Source organism: Lutjanus erythropterus, chromosome 19 (assembly GCF_056507025.1).
Source record: "Lutjanus erythropterus isolate fLutEry1 chromosome 19, fLutEry1.hap2, whole genome shotgun sequence".
NCBI classification, from domain to species: domain Eukaryota; kingdom Metazoa; phylum Chordata; class Actinopteri; order Lutjaniformes; family Lutjanidae; genus Lutjanus; species Lutjanus erythropterus.
Genome location: NC_139335.1, coordinates 17,946,172 through 17,965,584, shown reverse-complemented (window position 1 = coordinate 17,965,584; position 19,413 = coordinate 17,946,172). Strand labels below are relative to the sequence as shown.

At 39.9% G+C, this 19,413-nt stretch overlaps 2 protein-coding genes across 2 annotated transcripts in view; both read right to left on the bottom strand.

Moving 5' to 3' along the window:
* The window catches only part of pitpnc1a (phosphatidylinositol transfer protein cytoplasmic 1a), a 52,718-nt gene that overhangs the window by 18,502 nt on the left and 14,803 nt on the right, over nucleotides 1-19,413 (bottom strand). The window contains exon 2 of the mRNA XM_084744747.1: nucleotides 3,582-3,730. Coding sequence (XP_084600873.1) covers nucleotides 3,582-3,730 — 149 coding nt within the window. The remainder of the gene's footprint in view (nucleotides 1-3,581; nucleotides 3,731-19,413) is intronic.
* Nucleotides 16,918-18,315, bottom strand: LOC146309615 (rano class II histocompatibility antigen, A beta chain-like). The gene is made up of 4 exons (XM_084744049.1): nucleotides 18,270-18,315; nucleotides 17,293-17,571; nucleotides 17,070-17,205; nucleotides 16,918-16,978 (listed from the first exon to the last, which is right to left on the bottom strand). Exons 1-4 carry the CDS (start codon nucleotides 18,313-18,315, stop codon nucleotides 16,918-16,920), a joined length of 522 nt encoding a protein of 173 aa, XP_084600175.1.

The following is a 19,413-nucleotide window of genomic DNA, read 5'->3' as shown; positions in this document are numbered from 1 at the left end:
TTAACTAATCATTTATATTCACAAACTAATGGTAAAGTAACATAAAGTATAACATTTCTAATAATTAGTCAACATAACTCTCGTTTGTGTGAAAAAAATATTAACTATTTTTAATTAATCAATCAATTTACCATATTAATGATAGTTATTATTAAGTGTTATCAAATGCACCACACTGCTCTTTTTCATTAAACAACAGTTTCAAGAAAAAAGGCAGCATGGTGGGCCTCATCTGTCTGAATGGACCCTTAGTCCTGATAACCGGCAATAATGAGGAACAAGTGACTGTGAGTCATTATCGAGTCTCATCAGAAGCAGATCTCCCCAAATCCACCCAAATCTCAGCTGGTCCTGATTTCTGCAAAGTGAATATCAGCCAATCAAGCAAGGCAAATAGCATCATAATTAGACACAAAGCCATCATTAAGTTGTACTAAATCTGGCTTTCGGGATAATTCCCTTCTAAACCAGTCACCGAATGTTTTAACTCGCACATTATCACCCTCTTCCATTCCTCTGTGTCTAGCAGCTGTAATTGAATGAGGAGATTATACTGAAATCATACTGTGTGGACCACTGGGACATGAGACAGACGGCTCTATCCAATGGACTGTCAAGCAGCCAGAGGAGCGTCCACACACAGCAGACTGGTCACATGTCCTCACACTGCCATACATACAAGCCACACACACACACACACACACACACACACACACGCACGCGCACAGACTGCAGCTATAACATGGTAACAGGTGGTTTGTGGGTGGAGAGAAGCAGGCGCGACGTCCGACAGTGACTGCTCAAATTATCCATCACTTACACTGACCTCATCTCTCTCCGCCCACACACACACAGACACACACACACAAAACCTTCCTCTCCTCTGAGTTTGTCAATGACACTTCACATTTCCCAGAGGCCCACTTACTTGTCACTCCTGACCACACAGACCTCACCCTCTCTGGGGTGCAGTATATAACTGTTCTGCCATCAAAATCTTTTTGATGCCTTTAATGTTGAGTTCTTGTTGTTCAAAATGTTAAATTATGTTTTACTGTCAAGGTCATAGTTAGTGGAGTTCAGGTACAGGACTGCATTATATTGAAAGGTGCAGTCCAGTGCAACTCCACCACTAACTATGATGAATTATTAACATATAATTGAATGTAAGCGTTTGCAGCAATGTCACTAAAACTGTGCATTATCAGCTTTGTAAAAACTTTAATTATCACCTTTAGTTAACTGTCTTTCAGCATCCTGAACATTTCAAAATGTGTTTGAAGCATGAGTGACTCCTTGAAAACGATGTTAATAGAAAAATGAAACAGAATTTAATTTTTGCATCTAAGTGTGATACTTTGAGTTAGGGTAAAGGCTGGGGTTAAAACTAATTTCCAAAGTAGATAAAATTCAAATATTTTTTTTAATGTAATTATTTATCTATTTTTGTCTGAACATTGATAAAATAAGTACGGGAGGGTCTGTGTATATAGATGAGCATAAGCATGCATGTATTTGCATGTACTTATGTGTTTACATGTTGATATGAGTGTATGTTTGTATGTAGAAATGTGTGTCTATACAGATACAACACAGGGCTTTTTTTAATTTTAGATTTGTTTATTTTCCACTCTGTTTGACCACATCTCAGCCTTTGTAATTGTTATAGATTTAACAAGAGAAATCAATAACATGCTGAACCAGGCTTTCACCTGGCCTGACCTCATCAGTGCCAGTCAATCAATATCAATGAAAAGTCCATGCGTACAATTTTGACAGACAGACATAAGGGTTTTTTTTGTTTGTTTTTTTGGCTGCAAAAAAAAATGTTGCAGGTGCGTGATGATGGGGTCACATTCAGAACGAAGTGACAAATGAGATCACACTTTAGACTACACACAGCAGCTAATTCAATTGTAGTACATCATGAAAAATCATATACTCAATTTCACACTTTAACACTTAAACACTTGAACAAAGTACAGGACCAGCTCTGCACTGGAAAATAGACATGGAGAGAGATGAAAACGGACACCTGACCACATTTATCTTCCTGCTCATTCTTAGAACACAACAGCAATGCTTAGTTCAGCTTGCAAAGCCGTGTAATACTTATGATGTCCTTTATGTGGCTATATATACTCAGCTATTTACATCAACAGGACAGCCTACATGTGAAGACATGAACACATCATTAGACATCTTAACCAATGACTAATCTTTGTCTTAACACTGAGGATTACAGCAGCAATGAGCGTCAGTGACAGCTATGAAGTGAAAAATGTCACATCATCTTTTCTTTACCAAATCTCTCCTGAAAGCTTTATCAGCAGCAGCCTAATGTACGGTGACTTGTGATAGATGCTTAAGGATAATTACTGTGAAATGAATGAAAATTCTACAGAATATGTGGGATTCTTTTGGAAACCTATATTTATACACATTTTAAATAATTAAAATAATTACAAACTCTAATTCCCAAATGTAATGTTTTGCACATCCTTTTTTTTGACGTATATTCAATTGAGTGCAGTAAAAAACAAGATATTTAATGTACAAACTGATAAAGAGTGACGTTCACTATTTTGTAAAAACTGTGTGGGCAAATATTCTAACAATTTAAGAATTTTTCTCACCTTTTTACGATCCATAATATCATTAAAAGATTCAGAAAATATAAACAAATCTCTAAACATAAGAGGCAAGGCCAAAAACTAACATTTGAATGCCTGTGACATTTGATCCCTCAGGTGTCACTGCATTAAAAACCCACAATCGTATAAAGGATACTACTGCACGGGCTCAGGAACACCTTGAACAACCGTTGTCAGTAAACACAACTGGCCACTCCAGTTAGTTAAGAGAAAGCCACATAACAACATCCAGAAATGCTGCAGACTTCTCTGTGGAAAAGTTTGCTGTGGTCTGACAGGACTGCATTTCATTGATTGTTTGTGGAAACCATGGACATTGTGCCCTGTGGGCTAATGAGTTAAGGACCACACAGTTGAAAAGCCAGAATCTGCAATGGTATGAGGGTGTGTTCGTGCCCATGGCATCATGGGTAATCTGTGAAGGCACCATTAATGCTGAAAGGTATACACAGGTTTTGGACCAACGTGTTTCCATCCAGACGATGTCTTTTTCAGAGATGTCCCCACTTATTTCAGCAAGACAATGTAAAGACACATTCTGCCCGTGCTACAACAGTGTGGCTTCACTGAGTCATGTATTAATCAAGAATGGGAAGGAATTTCACTCTCTAAATTTCAACAATTAATGTCCTCAGTTCCCAAACGCCTACTCAGTGTTGTTCAAAGGACAGCTGATGTATCACAGTAGTAAACATGCTCCTGCCCCACCTTTTTGGAATGTGTTCAGAAAAAAAATCACAAAAAACAGTCAAGTTTATGAGTTTGAACATGAATTATCTTGTCGTTGTCCTATAATCAGTTGAATATAGGTCCAAACAGTAGATTTGTGAATCTTTGCATTCTGCTTTTATTTGTTTTATTTTTTTTGGAATTGGAGTTTGGACATTTAACATACAGAATGTTACATGGCAAGAGGAAGACACTCACTTGTTGAGGTAGATTCGTTTCTCGGTGAACTGGCCTGATCCGTGCTCGGGGTCTTCATACGGCTCATTCTGGACCACCTCGACCCCCTCCCCGCGTTCACTCTGTTCATGACTGTGTTTACTGATCATGTACAGCTGGCCAATCCGGTACTGAAAGACAGACAGGAGACAGACAAACAAAGAATCTTGATATTAGATCGATTGTGTTATTAAATCTAGTGGGACAATTAAGGTAGGGGGAGGTCAACCTGACATTACAAACATTGTTATAGTCGCAAACATCTAAGGTACAATTCTGATGAAGCTGCTGTTTGAATGGAAACAATAAGCTCTTGCTTGAAGTTCAAGAATTGACTCAACAGTATAATTTTAGAACAGCCATAAATATAAATGCAGAAGGGAAAACACCAGGATTACTGCACTGCCCTGATACCAGGGGACATAGCGCAAAAGAATACTCCCAACAGCTATTTGATGGGACAGGTGCATACAAGAGGGACAAAAAAGTTAATATGCAAAATAAATATACAAACAGAACTAGAAAAGTAAAGCACTTTGTATATTACAACTTTAATGTATCCCAAAAAGAGTTCTTCAAGGATCTCAACAATCCTTTAAGGACCCTCTCTCTCTTAAAAAGAGTTAATTGGATGAAAATGGTTCTTAATGGAACCCTTAGTCTTACAAACAGTACATAAGGACGTCTCAAAAAGTCATGCCATAGTAAAAGAAAGCTGGAGGAACAGGAGCTCTCTGCAATATGGTGACAACGACCTCATGTGGGGTCAGGACTGAGCAGCACAACAATAGTAACAGCAGCAGGAGTAGCCAGTCAGGTGACCCTATCCCACGGCCCCTTGTGAAACATCAGTCAACCCACACATCTTTCACTCATCACCGACTGACCCATTTGGCCCAATGACAATGTCACTTTTGGTCGCCTAGATAGGCTGGACCAGGGCGTCACACGGAAACTATTTTCCATACATTTGGAAAACGACAAGCATCGGAGTGATACCGCTCCAGGACGGAGATTTCCGACTGCTCGTAGACCTATTTCCGGGCCAGAGAAACTGATCCGGCCTGGATGGTGACTTATACCACTCTGCTGGAATGCCAAGGGTTCATGTAGGACTCAACTGCCACACACACACACACACACACGCACACACACACACACACACACACACACACACACAGAGGTCCAACCAAGGATAGCTGCTTGGGGTCTTGACTTGTGACTCTACATCCAGCCACGAATGGAGAGAAGAGACATGTGATGCAGAGCCAGGTTGTTCTTATATATCTTATATCACAATGACATTTTTTTCCATCTGCCGACCATGACAGAAAAGCAAGGGGTGGAGAGAGAGTATTCCTAGCTGGAATGTAGATGGCGGTGTGTTTCTGACTGAACAGCTGTCGGAGTCTGGCATAATTTTTCTCCCACAATGACAAAGTCACGGGGCAAACATACTGAAAGAGGAAGCTGTATTTAGTTGCACACAAACACACGTGACAGATAAACAAAGCACGCTGGCAGTGAATCTCCCAGAATGATTTGTGCATAGAACAACAGGAGAGACTTTAAACAGAATTTAACAGTAAATCATTATTTTTGTACTATTAATGGATCAAGTGACTACCATGTTTGGTTCAGTCAAGCAAAAAAAAAAACAAACAAACTCTATGCTATCTTCCCAACACCAAACAGCAGGTAGACAAAGTAATTAGCTTTTGAACATGGTGCATTTAACAGTTTAAAAGACCAAAACAAAATAAATGAGGGAACACTGGATTCACTAATGTAATAATAATGTTGCACCATTTCTACTGGATGTGTAAATAAGTCCATGTTTGCTAACACAGTCTCCATATCAACTTCATAAGTTGGTCATATGTCATTGTTCAGAGTTTATACTGACCCAAGTTGGGCACTATAATTTATTGATGAATGCTTAAACAGAAACTGCTGTAAGCCGATGGGTCATGTTGGGTTCAATGACAGTATAATCTGTCAGTCATCTGTGTAAAACTGCAACATATTTAATATGTATGAGGAGGCATACAAGAGGAATAGTCCTGACATCCTTCTAACACATGCTGCAAAACACATACCGTATAATCATTAAAGGGCACAGATCTCAGTACAACACAGGGGGGCTGTGGTGTACTGCAAAAAAAAAAGCATTGGACACATACAGACCAACTCTTAAAAGTACCAAAGTCAAACAAATGAGCGAGACCAGCAACTGAAATGAATTTTTAAATGGAAATGGTCTGTCTCTGTAGGGATCCTTTCCATAATGTTGTCAGACAGTTGAACCTGTCATCGGCAAAACAAGCCCTTTAAGTGGACACACTTTGACAGGGACAGTTGTCTCCAAGGATTACATGCCCAGGATCTGCACAAGGCGAAACAAACCGCCAGTGATATTCTCAGGGCTGCAAACTTTGTGCATTTTCCTTAAGTGATAGTTGTAAAATATTGACAATCAATCAATCCCTATAGAATTACTATAAAGACATAGCAGTACAGTATATCGCATATTCACAAAAACAGCTACTGACCCAAAAACAAGTGAGACCCACATTTGTCACTGTTTCTGCAAAAGTGAGTTAGTTATAGCAAAAGGTGAAGTAATTGTTTTAATTGGTTTACATTATCTTGTCCATCCTTTCCGATGAACTACAGCGTTACAGTATCATTTGTTGAACATTTGCAGCACTCTGTATTTAATATACACTGTGAGTGTCATTACGGTGAGAGCCACGGAGAGAGGGTTTGTTCATGACATTCAAAAGGAGGTGGAGGTTGATCAATAATTACATTTACAGAGATTCCTGTTTGGACAAAACAAAGATGAGAGACGGCCGAGCAGCGTACATCAATCTCCCCGCTGGATGAAAAGCATCGGGGCAGAGTACCCACTCAAGAGGACCCCTGAGTGCCACTTGGATCACACTGATGACTGGCAACATTAATGTATTAGCATTAAGCACCATCTTTCCTGTTTCCCTCGGCTCATTCAGGGTTCAGACATATTGTGTAAACACGGCAGCTGTTGTAATGTTCTCCCTACCTGCCTTTGTACTCCTGTCTGCTGGCTACCAGAGGACTGCAGCTGATGAATGAGAGGCTCCTTTCATTGTTGTTGTTTTTTTCTTGCACTAATGGCTTTGAGTGGCCATGAATAATCTCTCATTATCTCTCTTTCTCTTTAAAGACAGCAAAGCCATCGGGCAGGATCGAGAGCTGACAGCAAGAAGAAGAGATGCTCTATCATAAGCTCGGGTGTCGTTCTGTTCTCCACCATTCCCTCTTTATGCAACTGTGCATATTATCAGTAGACCACTGGAAATTGAGTAATTGCATAGCATCTTAATGCCAGTTACTACAGGGATTTGGGAGCTACAAGAGCACTTCTAGGAGGGAGACTGAAGGGCGAGCTGACCCAAGAAAAATAATGACAACAAAAAACATGTCTAGATTTTGATCCCTCTCCTTCCTTCTTTTCGAAAGTGCATAACGAGAGCTGCAATAACATTGGGAAATGGTGGAGAAAGAAAAGCGAAGAAATTGTTTTATTGGGCAAAATTGAAGTTGTATTATGCTATATTTATGATTCCAGTGAATAAGAAACATGATGTCCTCACTTTTCACAGATTATTTTTACAGAGGAGTACAGAGGGCTGGTAAAGAGCTGAACACAGTGAGGTTTTGGACATAAAATGTCATTGTCTCATTATTTTATCCTATGCATGTGGACGTTTGTGCCAAATTTGATGACATTCCCTCAAGGCGTTCTTGAGATATCACACCCACAAGATTGGGACGGACATTAGTACTAGCAACATGGAAACAACACCAGCTATGACTGTTGCCGGTGTGGAAGCAAAACAGCAGAAATTTTATGGAATAGTTTGACATTTTGGGAAATACACTTAGAAGAATTAGACGAGAAGACTGATCCCACTCATATTTGTCAAATATGAAACTACAGCATGCAGTCGATAAGCTTTGCTTAGCATAAAGACTGCAAAGAGCGGATAGAGCCAGCTAGCCTCGCTAATTACTAAGGCTGCCCCCTGAAAGTCAATGAGCCAGAACATCAGTCGGAGACCCCCTCAGCTGATTGAGACTCTTCAAGTCGAGCAGTAGTTTTTGTTTTGTTTTGTTTTTTTGTCAGTCAGTGCGTGTTACAATACCAGGATAAAACGGATAAAAGCTTACAAAAATACACCATGAGAACATAAATAAATGGAATTATAAATAATGGGAATCACAAATACAATTTTATATTGTTTGGCGCACTTATTAACTTTTTTTTCTCACTCTTACAGAGTAAATCCTGGACAAAGTCCCAATGTTACCTCCTCCAGCTTGTTGCTGCCAAACTGTAGTTGGCAGTGCACTAATTTACTCTTAGCTTGGCTTATAACTTAGCTGGTAACTATCTTTAGTGGTCCAGACCACTCTGCAGAGACAGACGAGGGAGACATTCAAGTGTCATTAAAATAAAAGGGACTTTATTCTTCTCTTCAACAGCAAACACAATTCACAGTCTTAATGCTATTTGCAACCCTTAGCTTATCTGGACACTTATCATAACTCGATTCTTAACAGAAATGTTTGGTTGATTTGCACAAACTCAGTCTCTGTACCTATTTTTGTTCCAAATAAAGTTGTGGGGGAAAAGCAATGTAACAGTTAAACATGCTGGTTGCCAGTAACACATGCAACTGAGTCATCACAGCTTAATATGCATGAAATGTGAAATACAATTAAAAGATGAAAGAATCGAGCTCATACTGGGATCAAATTCTTTGTGTCTCGTACTGCCTTTCTGGCTCTCTGTTCTAACACAACAGCAGGTGGCAGGGAGTTGTGGTCATTGTGCTACAGCCAAGGAGTGTGTTAGTGTGAGCGCGAGATAAGAATCCTGACAGAGCACACACACACATACAACAACACCGGACACAATGTAACATGTAATTAAAATTCAACCACCGACAGTGTAATTACTACTGTGAGTGCTCTGTATTCTGGGATAAATGACTGCGCTCCTGTTGAGAAATAAATAGCTTCTGCATTTAGGTGTCCATTTGAGGACTGTGAGCGTGTGAATGAGAGACAGAGATCTGCACACGTGCCTGTCTGCGTAGGCAGATCGTCCTCATTAATCTGACTCAGTACTCACGCAAAGCAGATCAATCAAATATCACATTATTGTCACAATTATTGGTCCAGCTCATTTGGCTGTCCTTGTGTAGTTATTTATACTACATACAGCCTGCGAAGATGGTGCCCATTCTGTCCAGTAAGAATTGTTCGCCCGGTGCATAAAAGAAAAAAGTTTTCTAGCTTCCAGGTTTACTTCCTACATAGACGCTGCACTGAAAATACACAGTAGTGTTCCTCCCCTTGCCCACTTCACGTTCCCACTCTTCTTGGCTCAAAGAAAGTTTTACAAACATAAAAAACACAGACCACCTCCATGGATCAAAACTTTGCGATAAAAAGGGTCCTGTGTCCTGTCAACAGTTTTACAGACACTTCTTTGTAATGGTGGATTATGGGGAATGGCTTTTCAAGCCGTAGGCAAATTTTTTGCTGCAATACCATGAATGGTCACTGGGAAAAACTGGAGGCAAGGCTGAGCAGTAATGTCCTTTCTACATCTATGGTGTAAACATTAGTGTAACTGTATTTCTTCTTCCTGTGTTTTTAGTAGTTCCTTGTGACAGTAGTTCTGGATTTCAAAATTTCCCTGGCGAACATTTTTTAGAGCAACTTTGGAGGGGAATGGAAGAATGGCGGGACACACAAACACACAAACCACTCTCCAGTTATACTAGAAGGACATGAAGTATTCTCGAGTTCATCTAACCATATGGTGGATGAATTATGTTAACATCAGAGGGCGCGCACAGATATAAACACCCACCCACAGCACTGGCAAATATGGATCCTAATTTATCAAACCATATGCTAACAAATGCATTCCAGATATTCAAATTGGACCTACATTCAATACTTGGAATGAATAACACTGCAACAGCAAATGAGTCTTTAAAAATATGCACATTGTACACTGTGAGCAGTGTTCTAACCATAATCACCATAATCTAAAACATTCAATCTTATCTAAACTCATAGTGAAGGATATAATACATATAGACACATCACATCTAGTGTTTAAATTCAGCTGCAGCAAACTGATTCAAAATCTTCTAGCAGATGAAGCAAAAGGAAAAAACACATACAGCAACACTGCAGTTTGCCTTCAGGCAGTGTGAGAGAGCAACCTCCATTTACTTCTTCATCTCACAGACTTATTGAAACCAACCAGCATCATGGTAAACAGAAAGCTGCCAAATATCAAACACAGAGATCACAGAACTCCATTAAAAATACAACCGGGAGGCCACAAGCTCATACACTGCTATAAATGACATTGTGTTTCGGGGTGTGAGAGTCGAGGGATGTAGCCGGGACATAGCCCCAGTAGGGGGTTTCTCTGCCTAATTTCCTGTCCAGAAATATTCTGATATATTAAGGTGCAGCGTTAGAGATCAGGAAGAATGAAGAAATCTCCAAAATCTTGAGCAGCACTATGACCCAAAAGAGACTGACTTATCTCTCGTGCATCCAAACATATTTATTTTGAAGATATGTGCCCTAATGGAATCCTTCATCTACACAAACATCACGCAAGGCCATTTTTTCCCTCCGGGTACTGAGGGCCAAACATTTTCACTTTCATGGTGAGAAGCAGAACGAGAGGCATGCCTGCTAACATTACAAATGCTACTCTTGCCAATGGCATTATTTCACTAACGTATCTGACAGTCAGGATAAACCCACAGACACCACAAAACCCGTCTGTAAAGTAAGTAAAGTATGTAAGTTTTAAACCCTGCAGACCAAAGGAGACAACATGTCCAATCTGGCAACACATCTTGCAGACAGGCATGCTGATGTGTGCAAGGAATTCAGAATGCGACAGGTTGGTTAGCAAATGTGAAAGACAATTACATGCCCCCTGAATACATGCCAAACTTGGTGATGAGAAAACCATCGCAGTTTGACTAATTAAGGGTTTGGCTTTAGCTTTTTAGTTAGTTTACCAATGTGGCAAACATCTCTGATGTTAATGTTCACGCTTGATATGTTAACTTAACCATATGCAAATCAGCAATATTAGTAAATAATCAAATTATACACAATCAGTAGTGGTAATGGTGATTTTGTACATACAGAGCAGAGATCTCCGTTCATAAGGAAGTGTATTTTGTGATTTGTGTTGAGTCTACCTTGATGCACTGCTGCAGTGTGCAGGCTAGTAATCCTGGGTTGTTTGCCAGAAATGTTTTAGGCAGGTATCACACCAAAGTCATAATTCTAGTATCATGACAACACTACTGCACGTGCACAACTTGACCTCAGTGTCCTCAGTGGTAGCTATGTACCTGACTGTATGTCAGGTGTGTCGGATGTTGAGTAGTACTTTCTTAGTTTCCAAATAACACACTGCTAATATCCTCAGGTGAATCAAGACTAGCAGCCCGTCAGAGAGGCTCACAAACAAATGCACGTTCTTGTACTTATGGCGACTCTGTAATCAGCTTCCTAACCGTGCCTCTAACCCTCCTGACTACACGTCTAAACTGAGTACTTTCTTACCACGTAACAGTAATTTAAACCTTAATGAGATTAATGGGTTTTCCTTCAGTCTTCAGCCCTAATACTGTGACTTTTTTCACAAGGACTGAAGCGCAACACACACACACGCATCACACACTGCTGTTTCAGCAGAAATGCTGTTGAGGGCGAGGGCATATAGTGTGACTGCCTGCATTTGCTCCATTTCATGCTGATTCATCAAAATGTGAAGGTGAGTGTCACCTCCCTGAAACGGTTTGAGAAATTGTTGTGCCATATCAGTGTTGGTCAGTTAGTAGGTGAAGTATGAGGATACCAGAGATGGCAGCCGGCTCAGTGTTGAAGTAGCTCAACATTAGCGTACTCCGTGCCTCACCAGTGGACTACTGCTTTTAATTTCATGGCCTCAGTTAGAGTCCAGCAGCCATGAGAGATGGAGCGTGACAGGTCCAAGAGCAAGATAAACTAGTGTCAGTGCCTTTCCTACAGGAAGAACAGGAGGTTCTGATTTAGAGTACGCATTTTACATTTTGTCTTCTTGCTCCCTTCATTCAACCTAAACAGAAAAGAGTCTTGTGAAACTTGAAAAAAAATACTTGCTATGTACGTGTAACTCCAAAAACATGGATGGGACAAACCTAGGATTGCAATTTTAAGATTAATCGATTAATTGTTCGGTCTATAAAATGCCAGTGAAAAATATCCATCATAGTTTCCAAGCCCAGGGTTCTTGTTTTGTCACTCCAAAATATTCAGTTTAATGAAATATAAGGCAGAGAAAAATAGGAAATCTCCATATTTGAAAGACTGAAAAATGGTGGAAAAATAGATGATCAAAATGGCAATAATTTGTCTGTTAATCAACTAATCAGTTAATTGATAAATCATTGCAGCTCTAAACAAACCACAAAATATTTTGTTTGATCATGTTTTGAGCATCTTTAAGGGAATATTGCAGGGCCATATTCATACCACACACCATATAACTATCACTTGTTTGTTGCATAAAAAATTAGAAATCTGTACAGACTTCAGTTTTCTGTCCGCACCTCAGTACAAATAAGGTAAACGGAATTTAGTTTGTTTTGCTCAAATGAGCATCGTTTGCACTTTAGTAGAGGAAATAAGTTAAATGTACCACTAATACAAATGGATCGAAGTAGAAATGACACCAGCCCTGACACGCATGGGGAGGTCTTCTTGGAGCCACTTGCCAGGAGAAAAAGATTACATAAAAGACGTGCGGAGAGATGTAATTTATTAATTCTGATCGCTGCAGGTGGCAGAGAGCACTCTCCTGTTGTGCTTCCCTTTCTACCCGTCTCTTCTCATCCTGTGTCTCCGCAGTGTCCGAGGTCACTGAACCAAAGATTACATAACGTCAAGATCACTCACTACGGATCACTCCACCATGCATCATCTAGACTCCCTGCCTGGCAGCACACTGGGTGGTCTGCTGGAGAGATGTGTTCACATGGATGCATGTAACAGGAGAGAACAAGGGAGAGGAGAGAGGGACTGGATTGCAGTACGCTCTGAAAAAATAACAGGTTCTTCCTGAAGGGCTAAGGGTCCACCCAGAATCTTTCACTTCTTAATAACCTTTTTTGAAGAAAGCGTTTGTCAAGGGTTCTTTGTAAAACTAAGGTTACCATTAAGAACCCTTTTTGGAAGAAAAAGTTCTTCAAGGATTGTTGAGCTCTTTTGTCAAGGGTTCTTGGTAGAACTCCTTGAGTGGGTTCTAGATAAAACCATTGGAATTTAAAAGGGTTCTTGGTAGAACCCCTCCGAGTAGGTTCTAGATATAACCCATGGTACCAACATGGTACTGGCCCTGTTCAAACACCGTATTTTGAAACGTTCTGTGCTGGTTCCACCCAAAACTAGTGTAAATGTGGGCTGGTTCACTAGATAGTATAGTACCAAGGTTCCAAGAATCTTGGATGGAATTCGTGCAAGAACCAGAGCTTATTTGGTGGAAAAGGGCCCTGATTGTGTTCTACACAAAACTCTTAGAATATAAAAAAGGTTCTCAGTAGATAGCCCCCCAAGGGTGGATAGGTTCTGGGGATCCTCCAGACAGTGTTCTAGGTGGAACCATTACACCACAGAAGAGTTCTATGTAGAACCACTCATACAGGGTTCTGGGCAAAACCTTTCACAGATGCTTATTGGTATAACCCTTTATGGTGCATGTAGAACTCCCTGAAAGGGTTCCAAGTGGAAAAGGTTCTACCAGGAGAGAAAAATGGTTCTCGTGTGAGGACCAGCTGAAGAACTCTTTATGGTTAGCATCTTTATTTCTAAGTGTGTGAAGGAGAGGTAGAGCTGATGAGCAGGAGCGTGAGAAGAAGGCCGCGCTGCAGAGGAAAGATGTTCAGGAAACTGACAGACTGTTGAGCAATTACATAAGAGGATTTTGATTGAGGACAGCTGTCTCTCTCTTGCCCTTCCCACTGCTCCTGTCCCTCTTCCCATTTATATGATGCCTGTCACTTTCTCCTACAGCTTTTTCTCTTAACAGATTATTTTACTCTTTTGCTATTTTTCTCATTTCCTCCATTCTCTGTCTTGTATCTATAAGCCAGGTTTGAGAGCACCATTATGTCTGTGACTGAAAGCACTGCGCCTCTTTTACCACAACACAACTCTTTATTTCAAACCCTACAATAATACCGTTGACAATATGTCACAACTGACAACACGTTAGACCTTGACAGAGCTGGCAGTGACAGCAGTATACAATTGCTTTTAAGGACGTAAGGACAAATGCCTGTAAAATTAGACAATGCTATATTATTGAATAATGGATTATGTGTATGTTTATATTACAATTGAAGTCACGTCTGCTGATCTGATCTACTTTCATACCTGCTTCCTTTTTTTGGTAATACTCCCTGCTGTGAGTGTTGTGCATGTTGTTGTGTGTATATTTATATCTGTCAGATGTCATTTATTAAAGGAATTTGCTGTTGAGTGTAAACACAGTTTTTGTTATAAAGCAATATTATGGCTGTGTTTTCTTTTAGCCGTGCTGGTGGTTTGGCTGTAAGGATAGAAATATGTCAAAATGAGGAACAAACTTCTAGTGAACCATTAGTTAATGGTAACTCCTATTCATTTTTTGTAAAGTTGTTAATTTGTTGATGGTTAGTCAATGAAGAAATGAGTGAGGAACGAATCAGGAATGACTTGAAAATTGATGAATCGTTAATAAATACTTGTCTAATAAATCTTAATAGTAGATAATTATGACTGGGAGATTCTACATTATTGGCCCGGGAATGGCACAAAACTAGTAACTACTCATTAATTACTGATTACTTAAACATTAGTCCTTGTCCCCTAATGTGAAATAATACATGATACTGAGTAGTTACTATAGTCCCTCATTACTGTATGATTACTGACTCTTTTTGTGTCCTCTAAAGCTTAAAGATTACTTATTCCTTTAGTGTGCAAGTGCAAATGCAAGTACATTTTTTAGCATTTAACTTTTGAACTGAACACCCCACGATGCTGATTCACTTAATACACTATCCTGAAGTGCAGGGAGTGTTCTACTGATGAGACGGGCCTGTTAGATGGCATCGATTTTTGTCCAATGCGAGAAGAGGCTGAGATTTCCACATCCCAGAAACTCTGAAGCCTCTGAGGCTGCTCACTGTGATCTTGCAAGAGGGAGAGCAGTCAGAGAAAGACACGAGCAGAGCTAAATAAAAGTGAGTTATAACACGAATAAACGAATGCTGCCAAAAGCTTTTGGTTTACTGTCAGATGACAATGCTGGATCAGATCCATTTCCTCATACAAGTCATTCAGGTACAGTAAACACATGAGCACACATTTTAGAACTGTTGAGATATTCAGGTGACTGCAACATGATAAACATGCTGTAAGTCAATTTTCATATGGAAAGGCTCTGCTTAATATCACACCCAGCAAATCTTAATTTAAAGTCAGTGAAAAACAGGAGCAGGGCAAGATCAATCAAATACCCTGTGGAGGACAAAGAAGACGCAGAGCCCGCAGGTGGATGCTCAGGTGTGATATACATTAGCAGCAATGCTGATTTTTGATTGATGTCATTTGTGTCCCAAACATAATATGCATGTACACTAGCGCTGTGTTTCAACTCATTTCAGAGCTGTACTGATGTGCAGCAGACTGCAGCCCAAGAATCATTTACTCTACCAGCACAATATTCTCAGTCAATTCTTCACCTCTACTTTTTCACAGAACCAAGCCTAGAGCAACAACCTGAGATTCAGGTGCTGTTTTTCACAGGGCTCATTCAGTCGGTGATGATAAACAAGTTTCCCCTCCATCTTACATAAGCCTTTTGTCCCCTCTGTGTTTCACTCTGGAGTGGTTTTGGTATAACTTGAATTTCTGGTTGCTTGGGGAAAACCATCTCATTTATTATGCATAGAGAGAGAGCACAGTGTGCTTCTTACAGCCCTGCTGAGATATGAGAAAAAGGAAACACGAAAAGGAGAGAAGGGGAGGAAAAAACGAGAGAGAAAAGGATTGACCACAAATGTTATCTTGGTATGGCCTTGCATACAGTATCAGCCTCTCTGTCTACCTCCTCTAGTACCTCATATTTCTCTGCCTTGGTGGCAACTGTTCGACATAGACGAGGAACCAACTGCATAAAAAGGAAGCCTGTTTAGTTGGCATGACAATAATCATAAATAAAGATCAGTTAGCTCACATGTCAGGAAGTGGCTTTGGTTTTTGCGATACTTTGCTCATGTCTGACACCATACCAACAGTGGCTGGTAAACAAAAAAGCAGAGGAGAGTTGATGGATCATTTAAGAGTCTAAGACTAAGACTTGAATTCATTCATTGCCTGTAACTGCTTATCCATAATGGGTTGCAAGGGACTGGAGCCTGTCATAGCTGACACTGGGCAAGAGGTGGGGTACACCCTGGACAAATCGCCAGTTCGTTGCAGGGCTGACACATAAAGACGGACAACCACTCACTCTCACATTTACACCTATGGGCAATTTAGAGTCACCAATTAACCTATTATGCTCCTATTATGATCCCAAAGACAGCACTGGATTAAAAACTGACATGACTGTACAAACGATATTATTACATGGGCTTGGTAACACTTCGGAAAACCGCAGTTCATTGCTGCATCTACAAATGCAAATAAGGCTGTACCATGCAAACAGGAAGTCGTGTATCAGCGACATCCAGAAAATGCTGCCAACTTCTCTGGGGCCCAAACTCATCCGAGGTGGACTGATGCAAAGTGGGAAAGTGTGCTGATGAGTCCAGCTGGACTGCTGAGCGCCAGAAGTCGTATATCAAACAGGAATGTGAAAGAATTTTACTTTCAAAACTTCAGTTATTAGTGTTGTTTAGTTATGCTCACTGAGTGTTGTTAAAAGACACAGCAATGTAACAGCAGTAAACATGCTCATGTCAAGCTTTTTTTAGAAGCATTAAATTCAAAATGAGTGTATATTCATGAAAAACAAAAACACTGAAGATTAAATAGCCAGCAGAGATCATGTAGAAGATGATAAGCACCATACCCCAACCAGTGATTATGACCTAAGATGCACAGAATTGCAAAAGTCAAGAATATATTTTGTATTCAGGCCATCTTGGATGGCATGTGCCAACAATACTCCTGCTTGTTCTGACTGCTAAGTTGTTCCAGCTGCAGGGAGGTCATCCACAGGAACCAAAACTCTCCCTGTCAAAAATTTGCATAAGAGCAGTTACTTATTGCAGTTGCAAATACATAAAATAGTGACAACAAGTAATATTAAAACTAATCTTTTATCCAATGTCTTCACCTTGGCAGGACATGATGTGTGCACCAGACTTTTTCTTGTAGTAGATTAATCCAGTGCTCATTGAGATAAAACCAAGTACCAGTAAAACTGTCCCCATAATAACTTTATTCCGCTCCGACTCTGGAAGAGAGGAATCTACAAAATTTAGAAGAAAAAAAATTACTTCACATATCTTACATATTCGTATCTAAAATACAATTTGCATTGCAGAAGGATAGTTACCCCAGACATGAAGCACTGGTTCAGACAGGCTGAAGTGTTCGACCATGCAGGTAATTGTTTCTCTTGAAGTCGGGGTGTGCTCCAGGTAGGAATGTACCTGGTAGTACCAGTCCCCATCAGGCATCACTTCAGTAAAACTGACAGCTGAGGTCACTTCCTGGCCATTCCGCAACCACGTCACTTTGATTTGTTTTGGATAGAAGTTATAGGCACTGCACACAAGCATGGGTGGGTGATTCACTGAATTCAGCTTGATGGTGGGTACAGCTGTAAGATTACCTAAAAAAACAAGTTAATCGTTTTGGATTTTCACAACTCAGTTACTTCCCAGCGGCTCATACAGAAGCAGATGGTAAATTTAATATATTAATATATATTTAAATAAGATAAAGTGAGGGATTAATTACATTAAGTGTCCCAGTAGGTTACTGTATGTTAGTGAATGAGTATGCAGCCATCATCAGTGTTACTAATCGTTGTTAATTCATCTGTGCTTTTCTTCCTTCAACAAATCAAAATGTCTACAGAAGGGGTCCACAGCACCTCAAAATCTATTTAGTACAACTGATTCTTCCAGTCTACCAACAGACAAACACAGCGCACCAGTATTTTAAGTATTCTCCAAATCCATGATTCAATCTGACCTCCAATTTTAAGGTCACGATTTGAGTTGAATCGATTAAATTTTTCAATTTAAACATATTTTTTTAAAAATAGCCTACAAGGTGTTTGATATAATGGCTGGTAAGCTACGGCGTATCATCTTTGAAGTGTAATTTCTTTCCTGATACACATCAAACACTGCAAGTAAGCAGGGGTGTTTAGAAAAAATAACAGTGAGAATCTGCTTTTGAAAAGTCACTTTGATCGACAGACAGACATTTCTGTCTGTCAACTGTAAAGTACATGAGAGAAACATGGGATGGATACACTTTATGTACAGTATTTATGGCTGAAACACACGGGGCTGTGCGTACCTGTGAAGGCATTGCACTGCTCATCTCCAATAGGAAACTGGGTCATAACATTGGTACTGTATCCTATATCTGTGTCAGAGGTTGTGTTTGGTCCCAGTCACTGTCCACTGGGAGGCTGCTAAGCCTTGTTCTGGCAACAGAACGAGGCTTATCAGAAACTCTGACCCCAAGTTGAAGAGAAAACCAGAAAGCATTTTCTCAATAAAATACGATTCACCAAAATCAGTAAATAAAGTCTTTGCGTTGTGTTTTTGTGGTTAAAGTTGTGCTTTTGTACAGTAATGTTCAGTGAGGCCTATCAAACAGCCCATCATATGCTCCATGTAAAGTTAGCTTGCTGCTGAAGCAGTTCACTGTAAAATGCCTTGTGTGTAATCAGCTATCACAGATACCATGTTTCTCAAAGTGAATAAACTCTAGCCAGCAGGCCGTAAAGAGTATTTTGCTGAAGCAGAACAAAGTTTGAAGTGGCAAACATCTTGGAACACAGTGACATATTGTTGCTAGGAGGCTAGAACATTGACTGACAGATGGATGCCACATCACTGGTTGAGTGCACATCACATTTTGATTACAGGAAGAAAAAAATCAACAGATTTGATATGATGATTTTGATATAGAAATACAAAGATTTTTCAGGGGATTTTTTGGCATATATTGTTAAATAAGTGCACAACGAGACTGGGGATGTGATCTAAAGGGGTTTAAAGGCATTCTTCATTTCATCTCGACTTTAGAAAATTATTAAAATAAACAGCAGCAAAGCAACCTTGTGGATGGTTTGACATCACAACAGCTGTGGAAAGTTTTACAGCCGCCTGACACACATACATAAAACCAGACTCATGACTTTCACAGGCAGCCAAGGAAATGATAATTTACAATGAGAGCAGCGTCCATGGCCTCTGTGCCAACAGTAGGTGTCAAACAAGAACGTTGTACATCAATAAAAATGTGCATGTGTGTGTGAATACAAATAACATTACACATTTAATTTCACCTTGTAAGCACAGAATGTTTTTGGACACAAGGTCACCATCTCTAATGTTTGTCTAGTAAGAAATTATATTCATACATGAACATTGTGGCAGAGATCATTTTGAGATGAGGGAAAAAATATAACAACAAAATAGCGCTGATGGAG